The 27,346-nt window shown below is 46.8% G+C and overlaps 1 protein-coding gene across 5 annotated transcripts in view; it reads left to right on the top strand.

Annotated features, from left to right (window-relative positions):
* Nucleotides 1,654-27,346, top strand: part of PDGFRA (platelet derived growth factor receptor alpha) — a 48,406-nt gene continuing 22,713 nt past the window's right edge. Inside the window, exons 1-11 of one of the 5 annotated variants that reach the window (XM_013964633.2) lie at nucleotides 1,654-1,827; nucleotides 2,790-2,996; nucleotides 11,138-11,198; nucleotides 12,662-12,979; nucleotides 16,567-16,827; nucleotides 18,162-18,292; nucleotides 21,432-21,603; nucleotides 21,696-21,885; nucleotides 24,373-24,488; nucleotides 25,428-25,554; nucleotides 26,789-26,982. In XM_013964633.2, coding sequence (XP_013820087.1) covers nucleotides 11,150-11,198; nucleotides 12,662-12,979; nucleotides 16,567-16,827; nucleotides 18,162-18,292; nucleotides 21,432-21,603; nucleotides 21,696-21,885; nucleotides 24,373-24,488; nucleotides 25,428-25,554; nucleotides 26,789-26,982 — 1,558 coding nt within the window. In that variant the 5' untranslated portion in view covers nucleotides 1,654-1,827; nucleotides 2,790-2,996; nucleotides 11,138-11,149. Of the gene's footprint in view, nucleotides 1,828-2,789; nucleotides 2,997-4,500; nucleotides 4,593-4,820; nucleotides 5,472-11,137; nucleotides 11,199-12,661; nucleotides 12,980-16,566; nucleotides 16,828-18,161; nucleotides 18,293-21,431; nucleotides 21,604-21,695; nucleotides 21,886-24,372; nucleotides 24,489-25,427; nucleotides 25,555-26,788; nucleotides 26,983-27,346 lie in introns of those variants that run through there. The other 4 variants (XM_018049460.1, XM_005681627.3, XM_018049463.1 and 1 more) reach the window with 4 other exon arrangements.

The following is a 27,346-nucleotide window of genomic DNA, read 5'->3' on the forward strand; positions in this document are numbered from 1 at the left end:
ATTAGCATGAAAGCCAGCACCCGCTTTCCCCCTATTATTCCGCACTCCGATTTTGGGGGGTTCTTTAGTCCCCGTTCGTTATCTACAAACATTACGGTATCCTGTTAGCATTCCGAACAAGGGGCTGTTCATATATTTGCCTTCAATGATTTCCTGAAGGAACATGTGGAAGTAATAGTGAGCAGTGCAGTCATCCGAACTGAAGATGCACGGGAGGCGGTTGCGCCGAAGGACTGGAGGAATGAGGCCCCTAGCCCAGCCTCAGGCGTCTTCACGAACCTGACACCCCAGGAGCTGGTCGCAGTTCCATACAGCACCCCTTCGAGTACTTCTCTGTGAACATCCCCTGCAGGCTGCTCCGTGTCCACTCTCTAAGTAAGGGAGAAGGTGATGGCTGTCCCACATGCCAGCCTAAACCAGGCCGCCCTGGCCACTGTCAAGTGTGTGTGTGGGGGGTGGGGGTGGGGGCAGAGTCGGGGGTGGTGGTAAGGTTGAGCCCTCCACCCAACAAGAGAATTCGAAATTAGAGAAGGTGGGGAAGGCAAACACGCTCCCCTCCCCCGCCCTCGCTGGGAAGCCCCACTCTGCCCAGGTCTGGTTCCTGGAGCGTCAGCGCCCCCTTTCCTTCGCGAGCAGGATCGCCCTCTCCCGGCTTAGTCCCCTGCCTGGCGCCCCAGGGCTAGGGTTGGGGGCTCCCTTCTTATCCCTAGTGTACCCGTACGGCCCGATCCGCGCGGCGGGAGAGGGTGTGGGGAGGGTCAAATTGTGCCCTCCCCCTGAACGCGGAGGTAGCAGGCTGGTTGTAGAAGATTCCCCAGACGATCAAGCCTGAGCCTTTTTGTGTGCGTGATAGAAGCCAGGACAACCTCGCCCAGATAACCATGAAAACAAAGGCAAGACAAGATAAGTGCTTTAAGAGAGTAAAGGTCGTTCTGTCGGAGAAAGTTCCAAACCTACGGCAGACCCTCGACTCTTTGTACCCTACTTCAAATCTGTCTTTGGACAAAATCAAACCAAAGCAAACCCCCTGCCCGCCCAAGAAAAAAAACCACCCATCATCTTCATATTAGACTCAACAGCTTGCCTAATCCCATTAAAGGATTAGCAACTATACGGCACTTTCCCTAAAAGACCCCAGGTTCAAGTCGACGCAACGGCTCGGAGACCTCTCCCGACGGCCGGGATTCTGGGTGGGTTAGGGGTTTTTACAGAAGGGACACTTCTCGACTCCAGATTTATATTCTCTCTGGGCACTAACTGCAATTTTACGTGTTCCTTTTCTTCCTTTCAAAGAAAATACAAAGCAACGTAGCAGTGTAGGAAATTGTCCCCCGAAATCAAGAGGCAAACTCATTTTGGAAAAGATGGGCAGTTTGTATTTTCACGAACCTCTTTCCCGGCAGAGCATCAACACCTCCCCCTCCCCCCCACCCCATCTGGTCGGCTTCTCTCCGCCCCCCAGTTGTTGTCGAAGTCTGGGGGTTGAGGCTGGACCCCCTGATTGCGTAAGAGCGAAAAGCGAAGGCGCAATCTGGAGGCTGGAAGATTCAGAGCGCACGGAGTTCGAGGGAAACTCTTATTTTGAAGAGGCCAAGGGGAGGGGGGGGCTTCATTTCCTGACAGCTATTTACTTAGAGCAAATGATTAGTTTTAGAAGGATGGACTATAACATTGAATCAATTACAAAACGCGGTTTTTGAGCCCATTACAGTTGGAGCTAGAGGGAGAGAAACAGAGGAGGGGACTGCAGGAGAGGGCTGCAGGCCGTGGACACACTTTTTCCTCCTCATGTAGGATTTTCATTGCGAATTGACACTGGAGGAGAAGGTAAGGGAGGAGAAAAAGTATTTTTGTTTCTAAAAGAAATCCCTAATCAGGCTCTTTGGGCTAGAAGTGAAGTAACTTCAAACTTTGGGCGATGAAAAAAAAAAAATTGGAGTCGAATTCTAGTTGTATGTCCAGAGAGTAATTTATTCTGAATAAACTTCACTTGGAGGGAAGATAACCATAGAGTTCGAAAGTCTAGGGGTTTAAAAAAACACATTTTCCAGACCTATTTTTAAAAGCAGTATTTTTCTAACAACTCTATGGCCTCCCAAAGAAATTGTTGAGGCTTAAATTTTTGAGGTTTCTTTTGGGGGTTGGGGGTGATATTCCTGTATCCTGGGACGAGCACCAAGCAGTGCTGGGAGTGGGGGCAGAGGTGTTTGCCCTCTTCTTGGTATGGAGTCCTGGAAGGCTACAGGTTTTTAATGAGTATTTTCATTCCTCGCCCGCGGTTTGGCGGGACAGCGCTGTAGCCGGCGGTGTGGAGCGCGACTGGTGGACCGAGGGAGGTGGGGAGAGACGAACGCCGAGTGGGGAGCGGAAGGGGTTGAGGGGAGGGGAGGCGTGAAGGGCTCGGCTGGAGAGGGCCGGACCTGGGGTGCCCACCGGGTGCACATGGCGCCGACCCAGGGCGCATAGTTACTGGAGGGTGCTGCGCCCGGTAAGGGCCAGACTCAGTACAACCGTGGCGGCTGCGAGACGAGCGGAGGGGGCGCCGATTTGGGCGAGGGTTTGGGGATCAGTGGTTTGCGGCAATCAGTGAACTGCGAGGGAGAGAGGGCGCCAGCCCCGCAGCGCGCTCGGGTCGCGCGCTGTAGCGCGGGGGCGACGGCGGCGCGGGCTGGCGGGCAGGCAGGCGGTCTGTGGAGTAATGACAAACACATTTGGCCCCGAGTGAAGAAGTCGTCGTCGCCTCGCATTCCAGCAACTGGGATTTGAGGAATTTCGAACTGCGCTTCTAGGGGCCCTCATTGTGCGCGGTGGTCTCCACCCCCAGCAATCTCTGCGCACCCCATTCCTCGGTGGAACCGTTTTTGCCAAGCCCGGAGCTCTGCTGCTACCCAGTCCCAGCCGCAGGAAGGAAAGAAAGGTCGCCAAAAAAAAAAAAGTGGAGAACTTCTTGTGGGGGAAGTTAGGGACAACTCGGAACGGAGAAACTTGGTTCCCAGGTAAGACAGATATATGGGAGGCGAACCGCCCTCACTGCTTGCCTCGGGGTACCCGTGCCCCTTTCCGCACGGGGGTGCGGGGCACTCGCCCCTGCACTGGCCCAGCGCTGCTTCACCCTCTCCAGTGTCCCTGTATCTATTTCACTCCCTGTGCCAGCCTCTGTTCGCTCCGGAGCGGTCTCCTTGCGCCCCACCTTCTTCCATCGTCTATCCCCATGGAAATAGGCTTTTATACATGAGATTAACTTCTCCAGACAGCGCAAAGGGAGCGGGCAGCTTCCCCTTGGCTCGGAAACAACTGGGATCAGCGGTTCAGTTCGGAAAGGGTCTCTGTCAGTTCAGAGCGAGAGGGAGTGTGGCTCGACCGCTGCCTAAAGGGACCAGGTATCTCGGCCTCCTGGCCAGGTGTAAAGTAGCCTGGCCAAGCGTCTCAGCCTTGTCTCTCCCGCAGCCAGAGTGCCCTCTCCACACTTTGTTCCCCCCAGCCCTGCTAGGACCCCAGGACGTGCAGAAAGAGTGCTTAGAAGAACTTGCCACTTACTCCATCTCCAAGGGTGAGAGACAAACGGAGGCTGGAGAGGGAGCGCGAATGACCCTTACCAGGTCCGGACTGCCCCGCGCCCGGCCCGGCCGCCTAGAAAAGCCCCGGACTGCGCTGTGTGGGAAATGGCTTTTTGGCTCTTCAATCGAATTGCTCAACGTTTTGGACCGACTCGCCTCCGCACTGTCGCTCTCGAACATAACTAGGCAGCTTTTTAGAGCGGGGAGAGACATCCGGGGCAAACGGGGCGCGACAATCAGACGCCCAGCTCACCGGACTAACACCCCAGAGACCGGCGAGCCTGGGGACCCCTGGAGGGGAGGAAGGGGCTCCCCAGACGTGCACATCTCATTCGGTGACGCGCTGGCTCTGGTTCTAACATTCCCTCCCACCCTCAAGCCCCACCTCCATCTGACCCACCCGGGCCCTGGTGCTGCTGCTTTGCTCTTTTCCTTCTCTCTCGTCTTTTTTTCCTTCCCTCTTTTCCTTCTCTCTTGGTTTTCTCCTCTTCGCAATCCTCTCAGTAAAGGGGGCCCTTACTCCACTCCCCAACAGGCTCACTGACACCCTTGTGAGTCCCTGCTGCGGGCTCTTGGACAGCCTTGCTTTGGGTTTGACCCAAGTGTAGCTGGACTCCAAAGCGACGGGTGGTGGCGGGTGGGAGACAGAAAGACGAGGTGGGAGAAGGCACCCGGAAGCGCCAGTCTTTAGACAGAGAGGGGCTCAAAGCAGAGCCCCGGCTGCCAGCCCCAGGTCCGCTTTCCTCCCGGGGCGCGGACTGGGGAGGGGTGTAGGGGGAGGGGCATCGGGGCCAGGCTTTCCAGCTGCAAACGCGTCTGGCGCCGAGGCGGGCCGGTTTTGTGCCTCCTGGGGACCGGCCGTGGGCGGCGCGCAGTGCCGGGACGCGTCCTGGGGACGTGGTGGCCGGCGCCTTCCTGCAGACCCCGGTGGGTGGGACTCCCTCTGGCCTCCAGGGAGCTGCGACTGTTACATGTTGTTGGTGGAGAAGTGGCAGTTCTAGGAGGAAAGCTGAAAGCCTGCTTAGTGGCCGAAAGGTGCGGCTCTCAATCTCTCTGGCCTCTAATCTAATGGGGTCCGCGCGCGCAGCATCAGCCGTCGGGGTACGAGGGGAGAGGGGAAAGGTCTTGCGATCTTGCCTTCTGCGCGGGATGCAGAGCTGGGGCAGATTGCTTTTCCCCACAGTGCTCTAGGGCTCTGCTGGTGCTTGTATTTTGCTGAAATGGATCGATGGCATTTTCCTTTTGTTTTCAGCTGAACAGTGAATCAGGGATCCGTTGGAAATATAGATTGCAAGGGATAGAGGACCTCGGAATTCCCCACCTATTGCAGTCTACCCCTTCCCTGCGAAAGGGGAGCGAGAGGCGCAGACGGAGCGTGTGTGTACAGGGCAACCCGGGCAAAGCGAGAGTCGGGCGAGGGGGACGCAGTGGGGGTGGCTGGGTTCTCTAAAGCGGAGGGAGCGCAGCCTCAGCTCCAAGCAGCCTTCTCCGCGCAGCTGTCCGCGGCCGTGGCGCTTTCAGGCCCACAGGAGGCGCTGGCGTGCGACTGTAACCCTAAACCCCTCGATCCTTCTCCCTCCACCCCGTCCGGCCCCCGTCTCAGGTCTCAGTCGAAAACAATGCAAACGCCGAGCATCGAGTCTAGGGCGCAGCGGCCGCCGCAGCTCTAAGCTAGGAGTGCGGCGGATGCGGACGCTAAACCCGGGAGCTGGCGGTCGTTGTCCCCAACCACAGGGTGACTGAGCGGCCGAGGGCGTGGACCGCAGCCAGCTCCGGGTTTGTGGGGGCGTGGCGGGGCCATACCGTGCCAGCGCAGATCCTCCCCTGCGAAGGTGGGCGAGCCGCGGTCTCCGCTACGCTGTCGGGGACCCGGACCCGGAGCCGGAGCACCGGCGGGAGCGAGGAGCGAGCCGGGTAAGATTCGCGCTGCTGCCGCGCCCTCTAGCGGGTGTCCGGCGCGCCGTCCGGCTCCCCGCCAGCCTCGGGAGGTCGGCGCCGCTGCGGGGTCGGAGCGCAGCGCTGGGACCCAGGACTCGACTAATCTCGGTCACCCTACCCCCTGCTGGAGCCTCAAAGTGACGCCTTGCAGGCACTTTGTCTGCCCTGGAGACTCTGGGTGTGCGAGAGGGGCGGAGGTTCCTGGGTTTGGTGATAAGGGTCGGGGTGTCATAATAGTGAAATATGGGCGAAGAGGAGGATATAGGGTCTTGGGCACTCCTTTGGAGGGATGGGGCGACTTTTGTTTTCTGGCCCTTCGAAAGTCCTGCCGCGCAGGCGGCCTGTTGCTGTTGTTTTATGACCCCGCGTTATTGTGCAACGGGAACAGTCGTTTCCAATCAGCCCGCAGTTCCCAGGCTGCGTGGCCGTCGCGGCCCCCGCCTGCGGGGTTTCCAATCAGCCCGCAATTCCCAGCTCGCGCCCAGCCGCGGCGTCGGGGACCCCACCTAGCGCGGCCCAGGTGGTCTGTCTCCCCTCAACGGGTGGAGACTGCGAGATGGGGAGAACATTGCCTAAACAAAACCCTGAACCACTCGAGCTACTCCCGAGTGGCTTTTCCTGCTGAACCTTCCAAACTTTTGAGACCTGGAATGGCAGCGCCATTTTCCTGGCTCCCGAAGCTCAGTCTCCCCAGCCGACCCGCGGGGCAGGGATGATGCTGACGGTGCTGGTGATGATGTCTGGCGAATTCTCTTGGGGCCCAGCGGAACGTTAAGCCTTTTCACCGGCAATTGCCCTGCTTCTATTCTACGGGCTTTGAACAGAGGGCAGCACGAAACCTAAACGTGCAACCTAATAAAGTAGGAGATTGGAAGATTTGAGACATGTTAACACAGAACTTGTTAGCAGCATCTACGTCCCCGCGAAACCCGAGGACTGCCTGTCTCTTGGACCAATACTGCCACCTGCTGGTTTTATATGAGAACCTCAACGATCCTTTGCTGGCATCGGCTTCGCGGAGATTTTAAGCAAGTCGTGGCATCAGCAAGACGCATTTTTCGGTCCGGTAGGACCAAGTTTTCTTTTTCTGTGAAGCTACAAGAATCACTGGACTGACAACTCTTACTTTATGGACTTTGGGGGCAGTCTTTCGCCATAGTGGTTAATCCTTTGTATTTACCTAATGAGCCAAGTGTTGGCCCACCACATCGGGTTATCATAGCAGACCTGCGAAGAAGATAGGCCAGTTTTTGCGTTTCCTTTTACAGTGCAGCCCTAGTGTCGGGGATTTGGTGAGCCTCAAGTGGACTACAAGCTGCTGCACCTAAGGTTGCCCCATTGGGTGTCACACCAATTTGGTGACAGTCAACAGGACGTTGACATTTTAGTCTCCCCTGGTTAAATATCTGGTACAGAGGAGCAGAAAAGTTTATGAGCTCAGATTGTCCCGTAAAATGTTCCCATGTAAAAATACTGCAGCTCCCACCCAGCACTGGAATGTCTAATGGAACTCAAGAAGATAAAAACAACAAAACAGGTTCTGGTGAGGTGCAGAGCCCAGTAAACAGTCCCTCGCTCAAGTTGCCACCAGGGTGAACCAGCATTTGGACCGCCTGGACTGAAATCACAGGACTGTTTGTCACAGGGAAGAAAAACAGCACATGTAATTTTGACAGTTAGAATTAAGTAAGGAGAGCTGAAATTAACTGAACCTCGGAAATCTGAATCTTGAAGTCGTCAGTGGCTTTTGGGACTGTGAGAGAGTCTTCAGTGGCCTCTAATCATGCCAGGGTGGGGTGAAATTCAATATTCAGCGGCTCTGGAGCAGGCTGCGTTGAGCAGTTGGTGATCCGGAAGCCAGCTCTCTGGCTTTGTGAGAAGAATGCCATGCTCTGTCTTCTGGAAATAGTGCCCTTGCATTGCTTGCTGTCTCTCTACTCTCTGGCTTGGCATGCTGGTTTTGACTGTAGAGTCATAGTTAGTGGCTCTTCACTTCTGTTTGCAGGGATGGGCATGGCAGTGTGTTAAAGAGAAAGAATAGTGGCTGCAAACAGATTTTTTTCTCTGTTTACATGACTGTATATATATTGGTTCAGCTAGGAACAGTCTTGAGAGCTACATCAGGCTTCCCCGTATCAGAGTTCAGACCCAATTCTCCACTAACACTGGTGGTGCAGGGCCAGTCCAGTGGCCTCTGGGGCCTGACTCTCTCAGTAAATAGACGTTGAAGTAGCCACTCTGATGTCCCGCTTGGCTAAGACATCTTTGGAGCCTACAGAAAAAGAGGCAGCATGAAAACCAACAGCTGCAGTTTCTGAAGCCCTTTTAATTAAACTGTGTGGAATTTAGTCTTTATAATAATGCATTAAAGCAAGCCAGCAAGTCAGGTATTCTTAGTGCTGATGTACAGAGAGAGACTGAGGTTCAGAGAGGTGGACTGGGTGTCAGATGTGGGATCAGTGCCTAGTCCAGTGCCATTTCTATCATATCAGCGTCTATTGAGAGAAGAAACGAATGAGAATGACCGGTGGAAGGGGAGGCCACACTTACTTGCCTGAGAGTGAACACAGCAGAGGTCTTTTTTTCTCCGATTGTTTCTCTAACCAGTGGCAATGGGCTGTGATTATAGAGGATTGTGACAGAAGTTCAACATACAGTTGGCATGAGAGAAATGATTATGATTAAATTTTTTTGGATGAAATCCATCATTCCACCTTGCAAAGTGATGTATTCTTGCTGACTCATAGCATGCCATGTTTCTCTGAATCTGCAACCTCAATTATATTTGCACATCTGACTTTTGGATGAGCGCTGGGATAGGGATTATTGATTCAGAAGGAGCATTTATTCCCAGAGTAGAAAAACAGTGGAAATAGCAATACCACTCCTAGAGATTCTTACTCCAGAGCCAAGAGGCAGGGAAAGCTCTGTTCTTTCCAGTTGTTTTCCATCACCTCCCTGTAGGGCTAACAGTCTGCAATTATTCACGAGTAAATTGTCTGAGTCACAGATGAGTAATGACACGAAACTTCACAACTACGCCTGGGTTTCTAGCCAGGGAACCACTCTTATCAGAGATGGGAGTTTGAAATGGTGAGCAAACACATGTTGATTTTCAGTATTTGCACCATTATCGCTTGCTCGGAGGTCCTGTTTTCATTGCCCACTTTGTATGTCAGTAAGTAATCCTCTCTGGCATTGGGTCCCCCGTATCTGGATGCACAGAAGGAAGTCTGGTGGGGCCTGGCCAGGGCAAAATGCCCTTCAGAGCCTGCCCTGTAAAAGCAGTGAGCCCCTCTGTCAAGCTTGGGAATGCTTTAAAAGTGCATCATTGGCAAGCCCCACTAGAGAAATGCAGGATATAAATGTGATAAAACCCAAGACATCAAGCTGGCTGTGGAGGGCTCCTTTGAAGTTCGCTAAGTGGATTATCAGTGGGAGGCTGATATTTATATGTACAAACACACAGGCCATGTGGTAAATCAGGTTGGCCAGCCTGGCTCTGGGGACCCTGTGCCCATCATTGCAGCAGTGAGGAAACCCTGAACCCCTGGCACATGCCAGGATCCTTGGAGGCCGTCATCCAGCCAGCACTGTGCAGATTGCTCTCGGGTTCAGAGCGCCTTGTGCTTCTCTCGCTGTGGCAGTGAGTGGAGGAGGAAAGCAGGGCCCCAGTTTGCATGAGGAAATAGTTGAGGGTGGGGGAAGCCTACAAGGCTGAAACACAGACCTTCCCTTGAGAGAGACCATATGGTGGCTTGGAGAGAGGGTGGTTTTTGCATTACACAGACTTGGTGTTAGAATCCTGGCTTTACTACCAGCTGTGTGATATTGGGTCATTTGCTAAGCCTCTCTGAGCCTCAAGTGGCACTTTAAAACATCAGATATTTCAAAGGGTTATTGTTAACAAGCATGGCATACACATGGCCACTTTGAGCAAATACTGGTTTCTTGTTCTGCTTTGGAGAAATCAGAATTATCATCATTTTTTTTCCTGTCTAACTCCTCCCTCCCCATTATCAGCATTCCATCTTTCTTCCTCCTGCATTTGTCTGGTAGACTTTAATGAGGCAGAAATCTGATGTCTGCAGGTAGGCCAGTTTCCAGTTTCAAGTGAAAATCAATGATCAGGCTCTACCAAAAACTACTAGGCTATTATCTACTGGATCCTCTGCAACCAAAAAAAAGGAGGAGGAAACAAGGGCTAAACACAGGCATACATTGACTGTATTCTTCTGTTTTTTATACAGTTTACTCAGGAATCATGCAAACACATCTTAGTTTCCAAAGTCAGTTATGGAACAAATTAAGTGCCGTGAACTGGGGTTCCGTTGTGTGAACTGGGGTTTTGAGCAACTCAGGGACCCAGTGTATCCCAAGCCCAGGCTTGGGTGATTTTTTAAGGATCATCTTGTAGCTTGTGCCACTGCCCACGACTCTCAGTGGAGCTTCCTTATTTGAAACTTGGGTGCTCAATGGCCCCAGCCCCTGCAAGCTCCTTTGGGTCGACCTCAGGAAGATCATTTTCTGAGTTACTTTGTGTGGGAAGTGAAGGGGGAGATGATAAAATGTGTGAGGTGTACATGGAAAGAAAAGGATAAAGGGGCCTTTTCAGAAGGTGGACCAGAATAGGCTCTTCATGGTTTTACTTCAGGGCAGCACGAGTGCCTCTTCATTTTCCCCTCCCTTCCTTTTCCTTATCCTCTCTTTCTTGCCCACTGCTTTTCCCTGTTTGTGTCTTAGGGACATCCGGTTTCGATCTCTCTCTCCACTGTTCTTCTGTTCCCCAGAATTCGCTGCAGGAGATCAGAGTGGAGAACTTGCTTTCTGAAGGTACAGGGACCTGTGTGAAGATGAATTGTCCATCGAATTTTATCCTGTGCTTTACTGTATCCCTGAAACAGGAATGTAGCCACATTTTCTCTCTCATTTCCTCTCACTTCTTCACTTCCTTTACTGTTTCGCCTTCCACGCCTGTGCCCTGGGCTTTCTCTGCCTCGTTTAGCCTGACTCCAAGTGTAGCAGGTCCTGGGAGAGCTTGGACTGGGGCCCCAGGCCTGAGCCTACAGATCTGTGTATGATATCCTCTAAGTGACACTGGGTGAGGGCAGCTTCTGGTACCCTCCATACAGAATGGTTCTCAAGTATTAAGACATTCGTTGGCAGTCCAAGCATCTTTTCTAAAGGTTGCTGAGGATGTGACCCCGTACTTTCTGTTAGCAAAGCACAAAGCAAATGACAACCCATTTTGAGTGAAAACAGCTCAAGTTTGGAAGTTGAGTAAATGCACATGTTTATTTGTTTTTCGCAATCAATTTAAATGGTTTACGAGGAACCGTTCTTCTGTACTTTTGGACATATTCCAAGACAATAAAGTGAGACGTTTTAGAATTTGAAAGCTGCAGGCAATCAAAAAGGGTTTCGACTTCAGCTGGCTCCTCTCATGGTCTTGGGGCCACACAAGGCTATCTAATTCCTGCTTCTTAGGCGTTTTACTGTTTTAACTGTGAATCTTACTTAACCCAGGATGTTGTTGACTGAAATGATGTCGTTAACATTTTCCGTAGTTCAAAGCACAAAGAGAACTAGGCTCATGACTAGTTGTTTTATTGACTAACATTGTTTCTGTTTGACTTTTTCAGTTTTCCAGAACTATGGGGATTTCCCATTGGGCACTCCTGGTCTTAGGCTGTCTCTTCACAGGTATGGATCTCAAGCCTCTCTGAGTTTGTTGTTGTAGGGGAAATCTGTTTTTTTTTTTTTTCCCTTAGTTCTGTGCTCTGGGGTTGTAAATATTCCTGCAAACAGTCCAAGAGAGTAAAGAGAAACAAGATGTTATCTCGAATTGACTACACACATTCAGTTCTCCTTGCTGTACTGCGCTAATGCCAAAAAGGATGCTCTCTGGTGGCAGTTTTAGTCTGCCACCATGGCACTGACACACTGTTAGGAATCATAGTTTAAACTTGCCTGCCACTCTCTTCCATCTCCTGGGTCATGGGTTTCCAGGAGAGGTGGGTCAGAGAAATAAATTCAAGAATGCTCAAAGGAAACAAATAGAGGAAATTTTCACCCAGGAAATCATACCTGTCTTAAGTTATACCTGTCTTAAATGGAAGATGCTTTAATTGCTGCAAAATCTATGAGTCACCTTTGGCCTTGAAACTGAATTACTGACTATCTCACGCTTGGGGAAGCTTTCTAACTTTTCCACCAGGAGGATGCCAGCGGGGCCATGTGTTGAAATATTTATTGGACTTTCTTAGTTTTCATCCAGATAATCATGAATTGCAGATGTTCACCATGACACCAGTGTTTTTCTAGTCTGAGGAGTTAACTTAAGCCTATTAGTCTCTTTAGGTCTCACCTGGGTGGATATGGCAACACTGAGCATGATCAGTGATTTAGGAGTTCTGAAGTCCACTCTGTATTCCTCACCTGCAGGACAGTAGGGACTCAGGTGCACTTTCCACATCCCTCTTAACAAGCTGACAGTCAGAGTGGACACATACTGAAGTTGGGTGAATTCCCACACCAGGCTTAGAAGGGGATTAATGATCTTGGGTGCATAATTTAGTCATAATATCTCTTCCAGGTTTATAGACAGGGGAAGCTGAACTGACATTTAGGTTCTAAGATGAACTTAAGAGTTTTCACTCTTGGGCTTGACTTATTCTTTTTGAATTGAAATCCACATCCTCCTACTTTGGTTTCTGGAAGTCATTAGAGAGGAGGCACGCCAGAGTATTGTGAGAAATGGAAGATGTGTGCTTCTTGAGCACAAATCTGCCTTGTGGTTTGATCAGCCTGTTTCTCTGTCCATAGGGAACGCAGACAGTAAAGAGCCCATATGAGCTTGAGCTTATGCCATCTTGCACTATTTCGTGGTCACACATACGAGTCTAAGATATGGAACTGGAGTAAGAAGTCCTCTGTCCATTGGAGTGTTTGGAGGGGTGAGCCCAGCAGGGGCTGGACAGGGCTATTGAGGCCTTTGGAGCGTTTGCTGCTCTCAGCAGATGCGGTGCTGTTCATAATGGGGGGCCTTTCATGGGCATCCAGGCTAACGAATTTTTGCGTAGAAATGGTCATTGTTCACAGAAGCTGCTCTGGGTGAGACCGTCCTTTCGGGCTGCATCCTGTTCAGAGCGTGTTTCCTTTTACAGGGCCGAGCCTAATCCTCTGCCAGCTTTCATTACCCTCCATCCTGCCCAATGAAAATGAGAGGGTTGTGCAGCTGAATTCATCCTTTTCTCTGAGATGCTTTGGGGAGAGTGAAGTGAGCTGGCAGTACCCCATGTCTGAAGAAGAGTACCCCGACGTGGAAATCAGAAACGAGGAGAACAACAGTGGCCTTTTTGTGACGGTGCTGGAAGTGGTCAGCGCCTCGGCGGCCCACACTGGGCTGTACACTTGCTATTACAACCACACGCAGATGGACGAGAACGAGATCGAGGGCAGACATATTTACATCTATGTGCCAGGTGAGTTGCCTGGGTCCCCCCACAGGCTTGTCCTGTCTTGCCTGTTAATTGCATAAAGTTTTTAGAAGTATAAAAATAGTAAATATTTATCAGAGAAAATTTGAAAACTACAAACACACAAGCTTAAATCAAGATCATTTGTCCTGTCATCATTCAGAAGTATTCATTGTTAAGATTTTAGAAAGTTTTCAAAACCATTTCATTGTGGCATCTTTTATTGGTATTGTGAGGAAAATCTGAAATGTACTCATTTCTATTCATTTTGATCAAGTTCAGCAAATACTTGTATGTACTGGATATCAGGCACTGCTAAGTGTTGGGGACACAAAAATTAGTTAGATAAGCCTTATCTTGGAGTAGCTTATAGTTCATTATAATGGCTTCCAAATAACCATGATATTTTTCAAATTCAAGAAAACGTATACAGGCATGCCTCGGAGAGATTGTGGATTTGGTTCCTGACTCCCAACATAAAGTGAATATTGCAATAAATTGAGTCATACAAATTTTTATTTTTGGTTTTCTAGTGCATTGGATGTTTACACTTCTGTAGGGTTTTTTTTTTTTTTTTTGGCCATGTCATGTGGCATGCAGGATCTTAGTTCCCTGACCAAGGGATCAAACCTGTGCCTCTTGGATTGGGAGCATAGAGACTTTACCACTGGGCCACCAGAGAAGTCTCACATTGTAGCCTGTTAAGTGTACAATAGCATTATGTCTTAAAAAGCAATGTACATACCTTAATTTCAAAATATTTTATTGCTTAAAATACTAACTGTCATCTGAGCCTTCAGTGAGTTGTAATCTTTTTACAGTAGTAGCATCAGAGATCACCAATCACAGATCACTGACGCAAATGTAATGATAATGAAAACATTTGCAGTATTAAAAGATTTACCCATATTTGACACAGAGTGAGCAAATGCTGTTGGGAAAATGGCACCAATAGATTTTCTTGATGAAATGTTCACAAAATTTCAATTTGTGAAAAATCAAGTATCTGTGAAGCCCAATATAGCAGAGTGCGGTAAACCAAGGTGTGCCTGTATTTAACCTTGATGAGTTGGAATGGATGTTTTTCTTTCTAATAAAAATTTTGGTCGATGTTGTGTTTTTTCCTCCAAGAAGCAAATGCCAGCATAGGAGTAAGGTGGGGTTAAATATGCAAGGGTTATATTAAAGAGGAGGCTTATAAGAGAAAGTCTTCCCTGGTGGCTCAAATGGTAAAGCGTGGGAGACCTAGGTTTGATCCCTGAGTCAGGAAGATCCCCTGGAGAAGGAAATGGCAACCCACTCTAATACTCTGGCCTGGAAAATTCCATGGATGGAGGAGCCTGGTAGGCTACAGTCCATGGGGTTGCAAAGAGCTGGACACGACTGAACAACTTCACTGGTTCACTGGTTATGAGAGAAAATGTGGAGGGATCCTGCAGAGGCTGGGAGAGTTGTCTGCCTGAAGTGCAAGTGTGACCCTGAATGAAGGAGAGAGGGAAGGAAGGTGGGGTAGATGAGTCCTAGACCTCTGTGTAAAGAAGGTCTGGGAGTCCTCCAGTCTCGGGAGACCCAGTTCCACACAGTCTTTGTCTGGAAACATCTCTGGAGGGCACGGCTTAAGGTTGGGATGGATTTCAGAGTCAGGCAGAGTATGTGGTCCTTTCTGGCAGCAGCCATCCTAAGCAGCTAGGCTTAGCCATGAGCTTGAGATGCAAGCTCATGCATCTCATTTGCTTTACCACCCTCCTAGCATTCTCTGGACATTCCTTTGTAATGATCTATGTTTATCTCTGTACCTGTGTCTATATCTGTGAAAAGTGAAAGTCGCTCAGTCGTATCCGACTCTTTGTGACCCCATGGACTGTAGCCCGCCAGGCTCCTCTGTCCATGGAATTCTCCAGGCAAGAATACTGGAGTGGGTTGCCCTTCCCTTCTCCACAGGATCTTCCCAACCCAGGGACAGAACCTGGATCTTGCATTGCATAAGTAGTACTTGATGGTAGGGAAGACTTGAACTTTAAAGGAACCTCTGGCTGATGTGTTATAGATCAAACTGTATATTTTAACCTGAAGTTATTTTGTGGCTTTGTTTCTTGGAATCTTTGCTAATAGAGTTCAGGAATTTGGAACTCTAAAAACAAATTCAAGTCATGGCAATTTTAGTATATAGATGGTTGAATTAAAGGGGAATACAATTAGAATTTTGGTCTTGTCTTATTTAATCGCCAAGTTGTGTCTCTTTTGTGGCCCTATGGACGGTAACCCGCCAGGCTCTGTCCATGGGATTTCCCAGGCTGGAATACTGGAGTGCATTGCCATGTCCCTCTCTAGGGGATCTTCCCGACCCAGGGATCGATCCCACATCTCCTGCATTGGCAGGCGGATTCTTTACCACTGAGTCACATGGGAAGCCCCCAAACTAGAGTACTTGGCTTCAATAAACAAGCATATAAACCATTTATAGCTCTTGCCATCTGTGTTCTTTTAGCAGACATTGAGTAAGGGAGTTTCAGAAGTATATCTTCCTACCTTTCTGCTTTTTCAAGTTTTTAAGATTGGCTCCTTGGGACTTTCCTGGAGGTCTATTGGTTAATACTGAGAGCTTCCACTTCTGGGGGCCTGGGTTTGAGCCTTGGTCAGGGAACTACATCCCTTATCTGCATGGAACAGCCAAAAAAAAAAGTTTAAAGTTGGCACCTTTCTCTGTCTTCTGTAACTATGGATCGAACCCTCTTCACTTCTATTCTGCCATTCTCGTCTGTATCAACTTTCTTTCCTAACACTTGAAAAAAAGCTGCTTCAAAAGGGGTAGATATTTAGTATGTCACCCATTGTCATGCTCACATAAATGCCCCCCTGCTTTGAAGACAGTGGTAGGAAGGCGGGTTTGTTAAACTGAGTCTTGATCTGTCTAAGACTGTCCAGAGATTTTTCCTATTCTTCCCTTGCCCTAGCACAAACATCATCCGGCCAAGCTCTGCATTGCTAGAGATTTTGTTTGTAATTATCTAGAGTTGTGTATCCTTTGTGAAACTGATGTTGGAAACTCTCAGTACTTATTACCAAGTAGTTTAAATAGCTGGTTTTCTTTTGAAAAGAAAATTCTCAGGCTATGGAATTATACATTTTATTTATTATTTGAGAGGTTATTTTTTTAGTAGACTTCTGTACTACTTTTCAAGTAATACAGCTATAGTCATAGGCGTTGTAAAAAGCATTTCATAATTCAAAAATTATGAGTATTTTCTCATGTTTTGAGCAGACTTAATGATTGTTTTCAGACTTGATTATTTTAATATCCATTTTGTTTTGTGTTTTGTAGTTTAAATTTTGACCTCCATTTCTGACAATATTTATATTTGTTTTCAGTATTTTTTGAGAAGGCACGGGCAATTTGGTATTGTGCATACTTTAAAAAGTCACCTTCTAGCTGTTAGGATGACAAATGTCAGTGGGGTGACGCTTCTGGATTTATGAGGAAAGGTAGAACTCATACCTAATATGACAGACGCCAAAGAAGTAATTTTTCTGCATATGTGTGAAGGTGAAATTAATCCTTACTGTGTTTTTCATTTTTTTCCCCCAAATGTCAGACCCAGATGTAGCCTTCGTACCTCTAGGAATGACAGATTCCTTGGTCATCGTGGAGGACGAAGATTCAGTCATCATCCCATGCCGCACAACGGATCCTGAGACTCCGGTGACCTTACTCAGCAGTGAGGGGGTAGTGCATGCCTCCTATGACAGCAGACAAGGCTTTAAAGGAACCTTCAGTGTCGGGCTCTATATCTGTGAGGCCACGGTCAGAGGGAAGAAGTTCCAGACCATCCCATTCAATGTTTATGCGTACACAGGTACTTGTGCCCTCTCTTACCTTCTATAAATAAGAGGTACAGGCAAAGTCATCAGATGCATGTAGAATTTTCTTTTAAAATTCTAGTCCCTAGTGATGGAGCCCCCGAATTCTGATATGGGGACTTGGCATTAGCCTCCTAAAGGTAGGTTAACCCCACCTTGAACCTACAATGTTAAGCTGATCTCTGTGGCTGTGATAATATGAAGCTTGGCATTACCCAAGGCAAAATCTTTCCTATCCATGTACGATCTCGTGTTTCATCAGTTAACTTCAGTATACTGTAAGGAATTTTTTTTTTCTTGCATAAGCCTCTTACTGTTTTAGTCACATTCCTGACTACAAAGGCCGTAACTACAAACACACACCTGGGGGGGTTGGACTCCTAGGTTAATTTTAATAACTTCAGAAAAGCGATTTTGAGAAAAGCTGGTAGCTGTCGACTTCATCCCTGTGATGTGAGTGGTTAATGCAAATGGGAATGTATAAACCACGCTTGGGCCAACACATTTGTAGAGCACTTACATGCAGGTATGGTGTTAGCGAGAGTATGCCATTTAACTCTTGTGAAGGGCTTATTTTATGCCAGACTCCATGCTAGGTTCTAGAAATGTTGAGAATAACTGGGAAGCAGAATGGGAGAGAAGAGGAGAATAAATAAATGATGGGATAGGAGCTAGTGGCTAGGAAAAGGAAGTCAGTAAAGCCTTGATCTGTCAATAAAAGTGATTGCAGTCATAATGCACCCAAATGCTTGAAGATGCGAATGTGGTCTTCTGGCGAATGGAATTTATTATTACTATTGTTATTGTTTTGCATGTGTGTATATGTATATATGTGTATGTGTTTTCAGTTCAGTTCATTCGCTCAGTCCTGTCCGACTCTTTGCCACCCCATGAACTGCAGCACGCCAGGCCTCCCTGTCTATCACCAACTCCTGGAGTTTACCCAAACTCATATCCATCGAGTTGGTGATGCCATCCAGCCATCTCATCCTCTGTCGTCCCCTTCTCCTCCTGCCCCCAATCCTTCCCAGCATCAGGGTCTTTTCCAGTGAGTCAACTCTTCGCATGAGGTGGCCAAAGTACTGGAGTTTCAGCTTCAACATCAGTCCTTCCAATAAGCAGCCAGGAGTGATCTCCTTCAGGATGGAGTACTTTATAACAAATTATGTATGTTAATGCCGATCAAGGCTTCTGAGATTTTCAAAATTTTGTCTTGATCAAAGTTGTTTGCAAATTATTTTTCAGAATCTTCTTTAAAAATTCAAACCTTGTAAGATCCTGACTATACTTTGGATATTTAGGTTCTTGTGTTTGTTCTTTTTTTAAATAGCAACATCAAAACTTGATCTGGAAATGGAATCTCCTAAGACTGTATATAAGGCAGGCGAATCGATTGTGGTCACCTGCACCGTCTTTAACAACGAGGTGGTTGACTTTCAATGGACTTACCCTGGACAAATGGTAAGTACCCTTAAGGCCCCTGGTGGCAGGGAGTGGATCACAGTAGGGCTTCAAAGACCTATCGCTCATGGGGCAAGACACTGACCTCCTCTTGACCTTAGCTTTCCATCTCTGATACACACTCTGACAAGAGGACGCTGTGGCTCTTAGAGCAATGGGGGAGTCTGAGATGATGATAGCTGAACCAGGTCCTTCAGAATGCATAGAAATTTCACACTGAGTGCTCTTTTTTCATCAGATAGGCAGGTTATATGGCTACAAGATAATGACCAAAAAATTAGCAAAACAAAACACAAATGAATTTTAAAACTTTCTGATTGATGAAAGTCATGAATTCTCCTTTTCTTGGCTCCCATGCCTTTGAGTTTTGAGGTATTGGATAATGTTGTTTGCCTGCTTCCCTGCCTCGGGACACCCACGATACTCTGCTTCTTGCCTGCCTGGTCTTGCCTTTGTTTTAATACGAGCCAGGTCTTAATCTTTTAGTTGTGGCATGCAAACTCTTAGTTGCAGCATGTGGGATCTAGTTCCCTGACCAGGATCCAGCCTGGGCCCCCTGCATCGGGAGCACAGAGTCTTAGCCACTGGACCACCAGGGAAATTCCTCTATAAAAATTTCATTTGTTTGTTTATTTTGACTGTACCTCGCAGCCGCACTAAGGATCGAACCCAGGCCCCTAGCAGAGGAAGCACAGATTCCTAACCACTGGACTGCCTGGGAATTCCTGCCTGGTTTTTCTATGCATAACTTTCCTTCAGTGAACAGGCATAACTTGAATCATTCAGTAAAGATTTAGTGATGTTGGCTGAATCCCAAGCACTCTGGTGGAAGCTGGCCCATCCACAGAAAGAAGAAGGGAGGAGTGGAGATGGGGAAGGGGAGCCACCGTGTCATCTCTGGTCCCTGGGAATTTTCACATAGGGTATCATTCATTCTTTTTTTTTAATTTTATTGATGTATATTTAATTTACAAAGTTGTGTTAGTTTCAGGTGTACAGCAAAGTAATTCAGTTATATAAATATATATATTCTTTCTCAGATTCTTTTTTATTATAGATTATCACAAAATACTGAGTATAGTTGCCTGTGCTATATAGTAGGTCCTTCTTGTTTCCCTATTTTATATGTATTGGTGTGTGTATGTTAAGTCCAGTTCTCATTCATTCTAACATATCATGGTAAGTGTGTATGAACTGTGTGTAAAAGGCTGTGATGGTCCCACGTAGAAACCATTTAACAGTGTTTAATGCAGTGCCCTTATGGAGAGCAAAAACCATCTGTGTATAAATACATATACACACACACACACACGTATAAACATATATGTGTATATATATATATGGTCTTTTCCCCTTCACTCCTAGTTTGCAAATGTCTGCTCCTTGCTCTTTTTTTGGCATCTGATAGTATCTCTCCTTTTTTCCATTTCTCTCCCCCGTGCTTTGCTGCCCCTTTCCTTTCTCCCTGGGGCGTCTGACTGAAACTTGAACATTTTCACATATTGCCCTATAACCTCATGTACTGAAGAGACATTTGTAGACCAATAGGTATACATCTTCCCCAAAATGTAAATCTATCTGATATTTCTGTTCATACTTGATTGCCTTTATTTTTATTTTTTATAGAAACTTTTTTTTAAAGTTTCATTTATTTGTTTGTTTATGGCTGCTTTGACTCTTAGTTGCTGCACTCCAGCTTTCTCTAATTGGGGAGAGCAGGGGCTTCTCTTAGTTGCATTGTGAGAGCTTCTCATTGCAGTGGCTTCTCCTGTGTCAGAGCATGGGCTCCAGGCTCAAGGGCTGCAGTAGTTGCAGCTTGTGGTCTTAGTTGCCCTATGGCATGTGGGATCTTCCCAGACCAGGGATCAAACCTATGTCCCCTGCATTGCAGGTGGATTCTTTTTTTTTTTTTTCTAATTATGTTTATATTTATGCCCATGCTGGATCCTCATTACTTTGCGCAGGCTTTCTCTAGTTGCTGCAAGTAGGGGCTACTCTTTGTTGCAGTGTACGGGCCTTTCATTGTGGTGGCTTTTGTTTCCGAGCACAGGCTCTAAGGCTCGAGGGCTTCAGTAGCTGCAGCGCCTGGGCTGTAGAGCCTGGGCTCAGTGGTGTGGCACGTGGGCTTAGTTGCTCCATGGCACGTGGAATCTTCCTGGACCCTGGGACCCTGGGCCCTGGACCAAACCTGTGTCCCCTGAATTGCCAGGTGGACTCTCATCAACTGTATCACCAGGCAAGTCTGGCAGGTGGATTCCTAACCGCTGGGCCACCAAGGAAGCCCATATCTGATGCCTTTAATCCATAAAACATAAATGCTTCCTTTCATTTATTGGAGATAATTTTTCCCCTCAAAACCAAACTATGTGCTGTTTGGCCCCCAAATATATAATCAACGTATTGGTTTATAAATCATAGTTTTTGTTTGATATTTTTTTAAAAAAATGCAGGCTTATTATAACTTTAAAATTTAGAAAAACAGATGAAAAGCCACTTCCAGAACCATCCCCATTATAATTTAAAGGAGATAAGTCCTTTAAATACTTAATAAATGTAATAATTAATAGATATACTTTAAATAGTGCTTTCATATATATTTTTTCTTGTGGCAGTATAGCACAAACACCTTACTATGTTATTAAGTATCCTTTCAAAACCAGATTTTCAAAGGAACACGTCTAAAAATATTTTTTACTAGACTTTATTTTTTAGACCAGTTTAAAAAAATATTCATTTGGCTGCGCTGGGTCTTAGTTGTGGCACATGGGATTTTTGATCTTTGTTGCGGCATGTGGAATTTTAAGTTGCAGCATGTGGGATCTAGTTCCCTGACCAAGGATTGAACCCAGGCCCCTACATTGGAAGCATGGAGTCTTAGCCACTGGACCCCCGGGAAGTCCCTTTAGAGCAGCTTTAAATTCATAGCAAAACTGAGTAAAAAGTACAAAGATTTCCTGTATTGCCCCTTGGGCTCAACACAGGAGCAGCCTCCCCCATCTATATCCCCACAATGCGGTACACTTGTTACAATCCAGGAACCCACATTGGTGCATCCTTATCACTGGGTCCATAACTTATGCAGGGGTTCCCTCTTAGGAAACAGCTTGTTAAAGTCAGTTTTCCTCCCCTTCTGCTGTAGAAGGGCAAAGGCATCACGAGGCTGGAGGAAACCAAGTTCCCGTCCATCAAGTTGGTGTACACTCTGAGGGTTCCTGAGGCCACAGTGAAAGACAGTGGAGATTACCAATGTGCTGCCCACCAGGCCACCAAGGAGGTCAAAAAGATGAGGAACGTCACCATTTCTGTTCACGGTACACTCTGCTTCCTAAAATGCCCATTGGCCATGCTGCTCGGGATCCACCATGAGGTGATCATTGTTTAATGGAAACTCTTCCCTGTACAGAGAAAGGATTTATTGAAATCAAACCCAACTTTAACCTGTTGGAAGCTGTCAACCTGCATGAAGTCAAGCATTTTGTGGTGGATGTGCAGGCCTATCCCCCTCCCAAGATAACCTGGCTAAAGGACAACCTGACTCTGATTGAGAATCTCACGGAGATCACCACTGACATAGAGAAGATTCAGGAAATAAGGTAAAGAAACACCCTTCTCAAGTTTGCCTTTCTTTGTATTGTATATTCTTAGATAGACTGAGGTTTGTGTGTGTCTTATGACCCCAAATAAGAGTCAATATAGAAAATTTAGCAATGAGAAATAAGAGATACTGGAAATTAGGTACATTTCATGATAATGTTGCAATGCAATAATAGTATATTGGTAAGTATGTAACAATGAAATGAGAAGAAAGAACTGAAAAATCTCTGCTCCCAGTGAGAGACATGTTCCTGGATTCAGAAAGGGGTGGAGGAAAGAAAGTAAAATTGGACCCACGTGGGTTTCATATATATTCCTTGATATCCATCACCCATATTGCAAGTAGACATGTATGGTGATTCCATTTCCAGGGCAGTTATCACATATGCCTACATGAAACACAACATCATTGGCTTAATTTGAAACACATTTGCCCCAGTGAGGCTTTGATGGGAAATAAGAGTAGCATCTGAGTACATTTGGTTAGGAGAGAACGTACAATGGATAGTTTGGATCCTTGCTCTCTGAGGAGCTGTAGACTGTTGTCATCTCTTAACTAGTGGTGGAGTTTTGTGTAAGTCACCATTCAGCCTCAGTTTCTTCATCTATAATGCAGGGTTAATAATACTGTATGTCCTTCAAGATGAGGAACTGGATGATATTTTGAGGTCTCTTGCAGCTTTAAGACCTGATTAGAATCCAAGAGCAGAAGATCCCTCTTGAAGGGCCCAGCTAATCCAGCCCTGCATCTTTGTTAGAAACCTTCTGCAGGAGACAAAATCCTCTATTTCAAGCCTTCAGGAAAGAGGAGAAGATAGAACCTCTGCCATTAGTTCACTTAATTTCAGGATTTGCTTCCTTCTTTCTGAACTGAATTCCGTGTGTAACTGAGAAGCAACATCTGGGAAAATGGAATGTGACTACCTCTGTGGAATAGTGATAGAGATAGAAGTGGGATACTGAATCTGGAAGGCTTTCTAAAGACACGAAATGTAGGAACACAAAGTGGACAGTGTCTGACTTTCTACTAGGTTGTGAGGCCAGAGAGAAATAGGGTGATCCCAGCGTAGCCAACACTTGAGACACCCAGGGTTGTCTGCAAGCTACCATCAGTAGCGATGGTGGTTGTCTGCGGAGCAGTCCAGGAGAGCTGTCTCTTAAGGTGTTTTTTGATTTCCTCCAGCACATCTTCTTCTGGTCCCCATGACAAGCCAGGGAATGTAAGGATGCACACAGTAGAGGGGGGTCTGGTTTCCCTAAGACTCGTGGATTCACAGCTTCCTTGGCTGGACAAGTGCAAAAAGTGAATGACGGCAGACTGTCTGGTCACTGGCAGCCAGGGGTGCTCAGGGGGCTCTAAAGAAATCCATTCCAGAGGTGTGCGGTTTGGTGCGGCAGAGGGAAGGCCAGCTCAGTGTGCTCATCACATCTCCCAGCGTCTGGCGTCTTGGCTAGAAGACTCGACGTTTGCAGGCTATTTTGGAGCCTCTGAAGTGCTTTCATATAGATTATGTCATGTAATTAATTCTCAAAATGACACTACGCCTTGCATACAGTTATCCCATGGTGTACGCATAAGGGACCTGAGGCTTGGAGAGTTTCAGTAATGCCCCAGGTCTCCTTCCATGACAGCGCTCTTCCTCTCACTCCGCTTGCTCTTCCACACTGTTGTAAAGGACAGTCAGATGGGCAAATACTTTATTGATGCACACACACACACATGCACACGACGAAATGTCATTTATTATACATGTAAGCAATCTTTTGGAGAAACTTCTCTTTAATGAGGTATGAGAGCATATGTTTCTCTTTTTTTTTTTTTTAAGATGCATCTTGCACTTTAAAAACATTCACACCTAAAGACAGTGCATTGTAAGAAGCCTCACTCCTCTCCTGTCCTGGTATGCATTGGTACCCCTGCTTCCCCACCCACAAGGAGTACTTTTATTAGTTTTGTTAGGAAGGTTTCTTATGAAACCTTCCAGTGTTTTTTAAGCAAATATAAGCAAGCAGGAGTTTTATACCCCAGTGACCTCTCTGTATTAATACGGAGACAGTGTCTTTATTATTTCTTCCAAGGTTGTTTCAGTATTAGATGGATGTTAAGAGGAATCAAGTATTTATTTTTATTTTGTATTGGAGTATAGTTGTTTAACAGTGTTGGCAAGTATTTTTTTCTTAAACATAAAAATCCAGGATTCAAATGAAAGGAAAGCTGGTAGGATTTGTTCTTTCCCATTTAGAAGTCAGGCCTTAGCAGAGCTGACTGCTCTTGTAGTCACATAAGCCATTGCTCATCTCTGGTCTTCTGTTTGAAATGTCTACAACTCAGACCTTCAGTGCATAGACAGTATAAGGAAAATCCCAGGAAAGTGATCATATGGACAAGATATTTTTTAACAACACTTGAATTGAAAATGGTAATTGCTTAACGATTGGAATTTATTGGACTACTCCTTGCTGAAACACAGTCCTTTTCTTTTAAGTTATCGAAGCAAATTAAAGCTGATCCGAGCAAAGGAAGAAGACAGTGGCCATTATACTGTTGTAGTTCAAAATGAAGATGATGTGAAGAGCTATACTTTTGAACTCTTGACTCAAGGTTTGTAAGAGCCAGATAAAGATAACTCCAGCTTGGTGGGTGGGTGACTGAGTCTCCTGAGGAGAGCCTAACCCTGTCCCCATAGGTCATGGAGGGAAAAGCAACCCTTTCAGGGAGAAGCAGGGGGTGTGGGTGTCAGGTGTAGCTCTGTTGGACTTATGAATTTACATAATTCTGGAAGGTTCCAGGCCAGTCTGAAACTGTCTGACTTGGAATTCCTAGGCTTCAGTCGCTTCCTTACCACCTGTTTCTCAGTTAGGTACCTCCAGTTCTGGAAAGAGTGAAATGATATATTTTGGCCCAGATGACATTAGGTTGTTCCAGATTGTTTTGGCTTTTTGTGCCTAGCTTTCTTTATAGACCTCTATAGACACCCCTCCCAGAACGGAGTGCCCAAGTCTGTTTATAGTCCAGTTAAGCGCCTATTCACTGAGTACCTACCATGGGCCATGTACTGTCCTAGGTAGGCTCATTTGACCCTCACAGTCAATCTGTGATACAAGTATTAGCATATTTCTAACATTTGATCACTGGTTACAAAAAAGAATCTTTAAAATGTAATAATATGGCACTTTGGTAAATGCTGCTTTAAGCCCTACCATTTAGATGAATCTATAAGCTGATTTCTAAGCTATAATATAATTCTAAGAGCCTTTTTGTCTTTCAAGTCAAATCAACACAGGGGCTTTTTGCTTTCTTTACACCAGATTTAAAACACCACAGGGCACAAATGCCTTAAGCATGCTCTTAACCAGTTGGATCTGTGCAAACTGGAGTGTTATTATGCACATGACTGGTCTCAGCTCCCTGCTGGGCGGTTGGTTGATTTATAGGTTCAAATGTTATGTGGACAAGTTTTGAACTCGTATTCCACTTGGTAGTTCCCCAAAGTTCTGGTATGCCAGCCATGCAGTTCTGATTTCTTTTCACCTCCTGCAGTTCCGTCCTCCATACTGGACTTGGTTGACGACCACCATGGCTCTAACGGGGGCCAGACTGTGAGATGCACAGCCGAAGGGACCCCTCTTCCTGATATCGAGTGGATGGTTTGCAAGGATATTAAGAAGTATGGAACACATTCTTTTCTCTTTTGTGGTCAGGATGTTTCTGCCTTAGCACAAAGACCCTCAAATGCATTTTATTTCTTTGGCTGGCTCTGTTTCTGGAATTTGGGATTCTTATTTGGCCTAGGTCTCATAAACTACAAGATAGGGTTCTAAACGTGGACCTTGTATGTGTGTGTGCGTGTGTAGGTATATGCATGTGCTTTTGTGTTCATGAATAGCTGTAAGAAGAAGGTCTACAGCCTTCAGCATATTCTCAAAGGGTCTCTAATCTGAAAAGAGCATGAATTTAAAGACCTGCTCTAAGAGGATCTTTCCCACCCTGGCCCACATTTTCATCTCACGTTTTGTCTTTGATGAACTTTATTTGGTGGCTAGACTGGAATGTGAACGTGCATGAAGATACTGCCCCGGGGGCTTCTCTCTACCTGCTGTGGGGTGGGAGGTAACTCGCCAGTTCCTCCTTCACTACTCATTCCTCGACCTTCTCCAGTGGGGATCTCCAGAGTGCAGTGTGCTTGCACTCCTTCCCGGGGTGCCTGCTGTGCTCCGAAGCCTCTGAGCTTTTCTTGGAGGCTGAGACTCCTCCCCCCCAGCACCCCAGGCCAGAAGGCACTGGACTTGGATCTAGACTGAGGCTGGATTCTAGGTCCAATCCTAGTTACACTTGAGGGAGTCCCCACAGCGTGGGTGGAGAAAAGCGAGGGCACCAGGCCTCTTTTGGAGGGGTGGGACTTTGGGATACTTAAAACATTCTTGAAGTCCAGTTTGCTCAGGGGTTCAAGGCTTGTGACAGGTAGTTCTGTTGGATTGAACTTGTTTATCTCTGCCTTGCCTTCATAAACAGTTAACTTAAAATACTTCTTTAAAATTTATTTGGCTGTGCTGGGTCATGTGCATGCGGCATGCAGGATCTTTAGATGCCAACTCTTAGCTGGGGCATGTGGGATCTAGTTCCCTAACCAGGGATCAAACCCAGGCCTCCTGCATTGGGAACTCAGAGTCTTAGCCACTGGACCCGCAAGCAAGTCCCAACAGTTAACTTTTAATTACCCACATGTAGGTTATTCTTTCAAGGAGAACAAGTTCTAAGGTTAATCTGCACCTAAAATATCAATCTGTAGCCTTGCCAATGCACACAGGGCGGCCCTGCTTGCCTTCTTAAATGATTCTCACTGCTCCACCCCCATGACTCCCGACGATGGGCTCTATATCTATGCCTTTTACTCTCTCCAGATGTAACAACGAAACTTCATGGACGGTTTTGGCCAACAACGTTTCAAACATCATCACAGAGGTCCACCCCCGAGACAGGAGCACAGTGGAAGGCCAGGTGACGTTTGCCAAAGTGGAGGAGACCATTGCAGTCCGGTGTCTGGCCAAGAACCTCCTCGGGGTGGAAAGCCGAGAGCTGAAGCTGGTGGCTCCCAGTGAGTAGCTCATGGGTCAGGACAACTAAGTCTTCAGCTGAGCCCTTCCTTCCTTTGGTGGGACTTTGAATCCCAGATGGGATCCTATAGGACTGAAGGTCCAGATGCTCTTAAAGGGCCTTCTCTGGGCATCTGTGTAGGAGCCTTGTCTTTTGGTTTCAAATCTCAAACTGCATCTTTCTGAGGCCCCTTGGTATTTTGTTTGTCTATAAGCGTATAGCTAGAGCTAGTCTCTTTGGTCTGGCGTGGTGTTGGAGGATGGGAAAGGAGGATTTTCTGCCTTGTTGCTCCTTGTAACCGTTGAGACAGGTTGACTTCTTAAAAAAGAAAAAAAATTAGTGAAGCCAAAAGCAATATAAGTATA

The sequence above is a fragment of the Capra hircus genome, chromosome 6 (assembly GCF_001704415.2).
Source record: "Capra hircus breed San Clemente chromosome 6, ASM170441v1, whole genome shotgun sequence".
Taxonomy (NCBI): Eukaryota; Metazoa; Chordata; class Mammalia; order Artiodactyla; family Bovidae; genus Capra; species Capra hircus.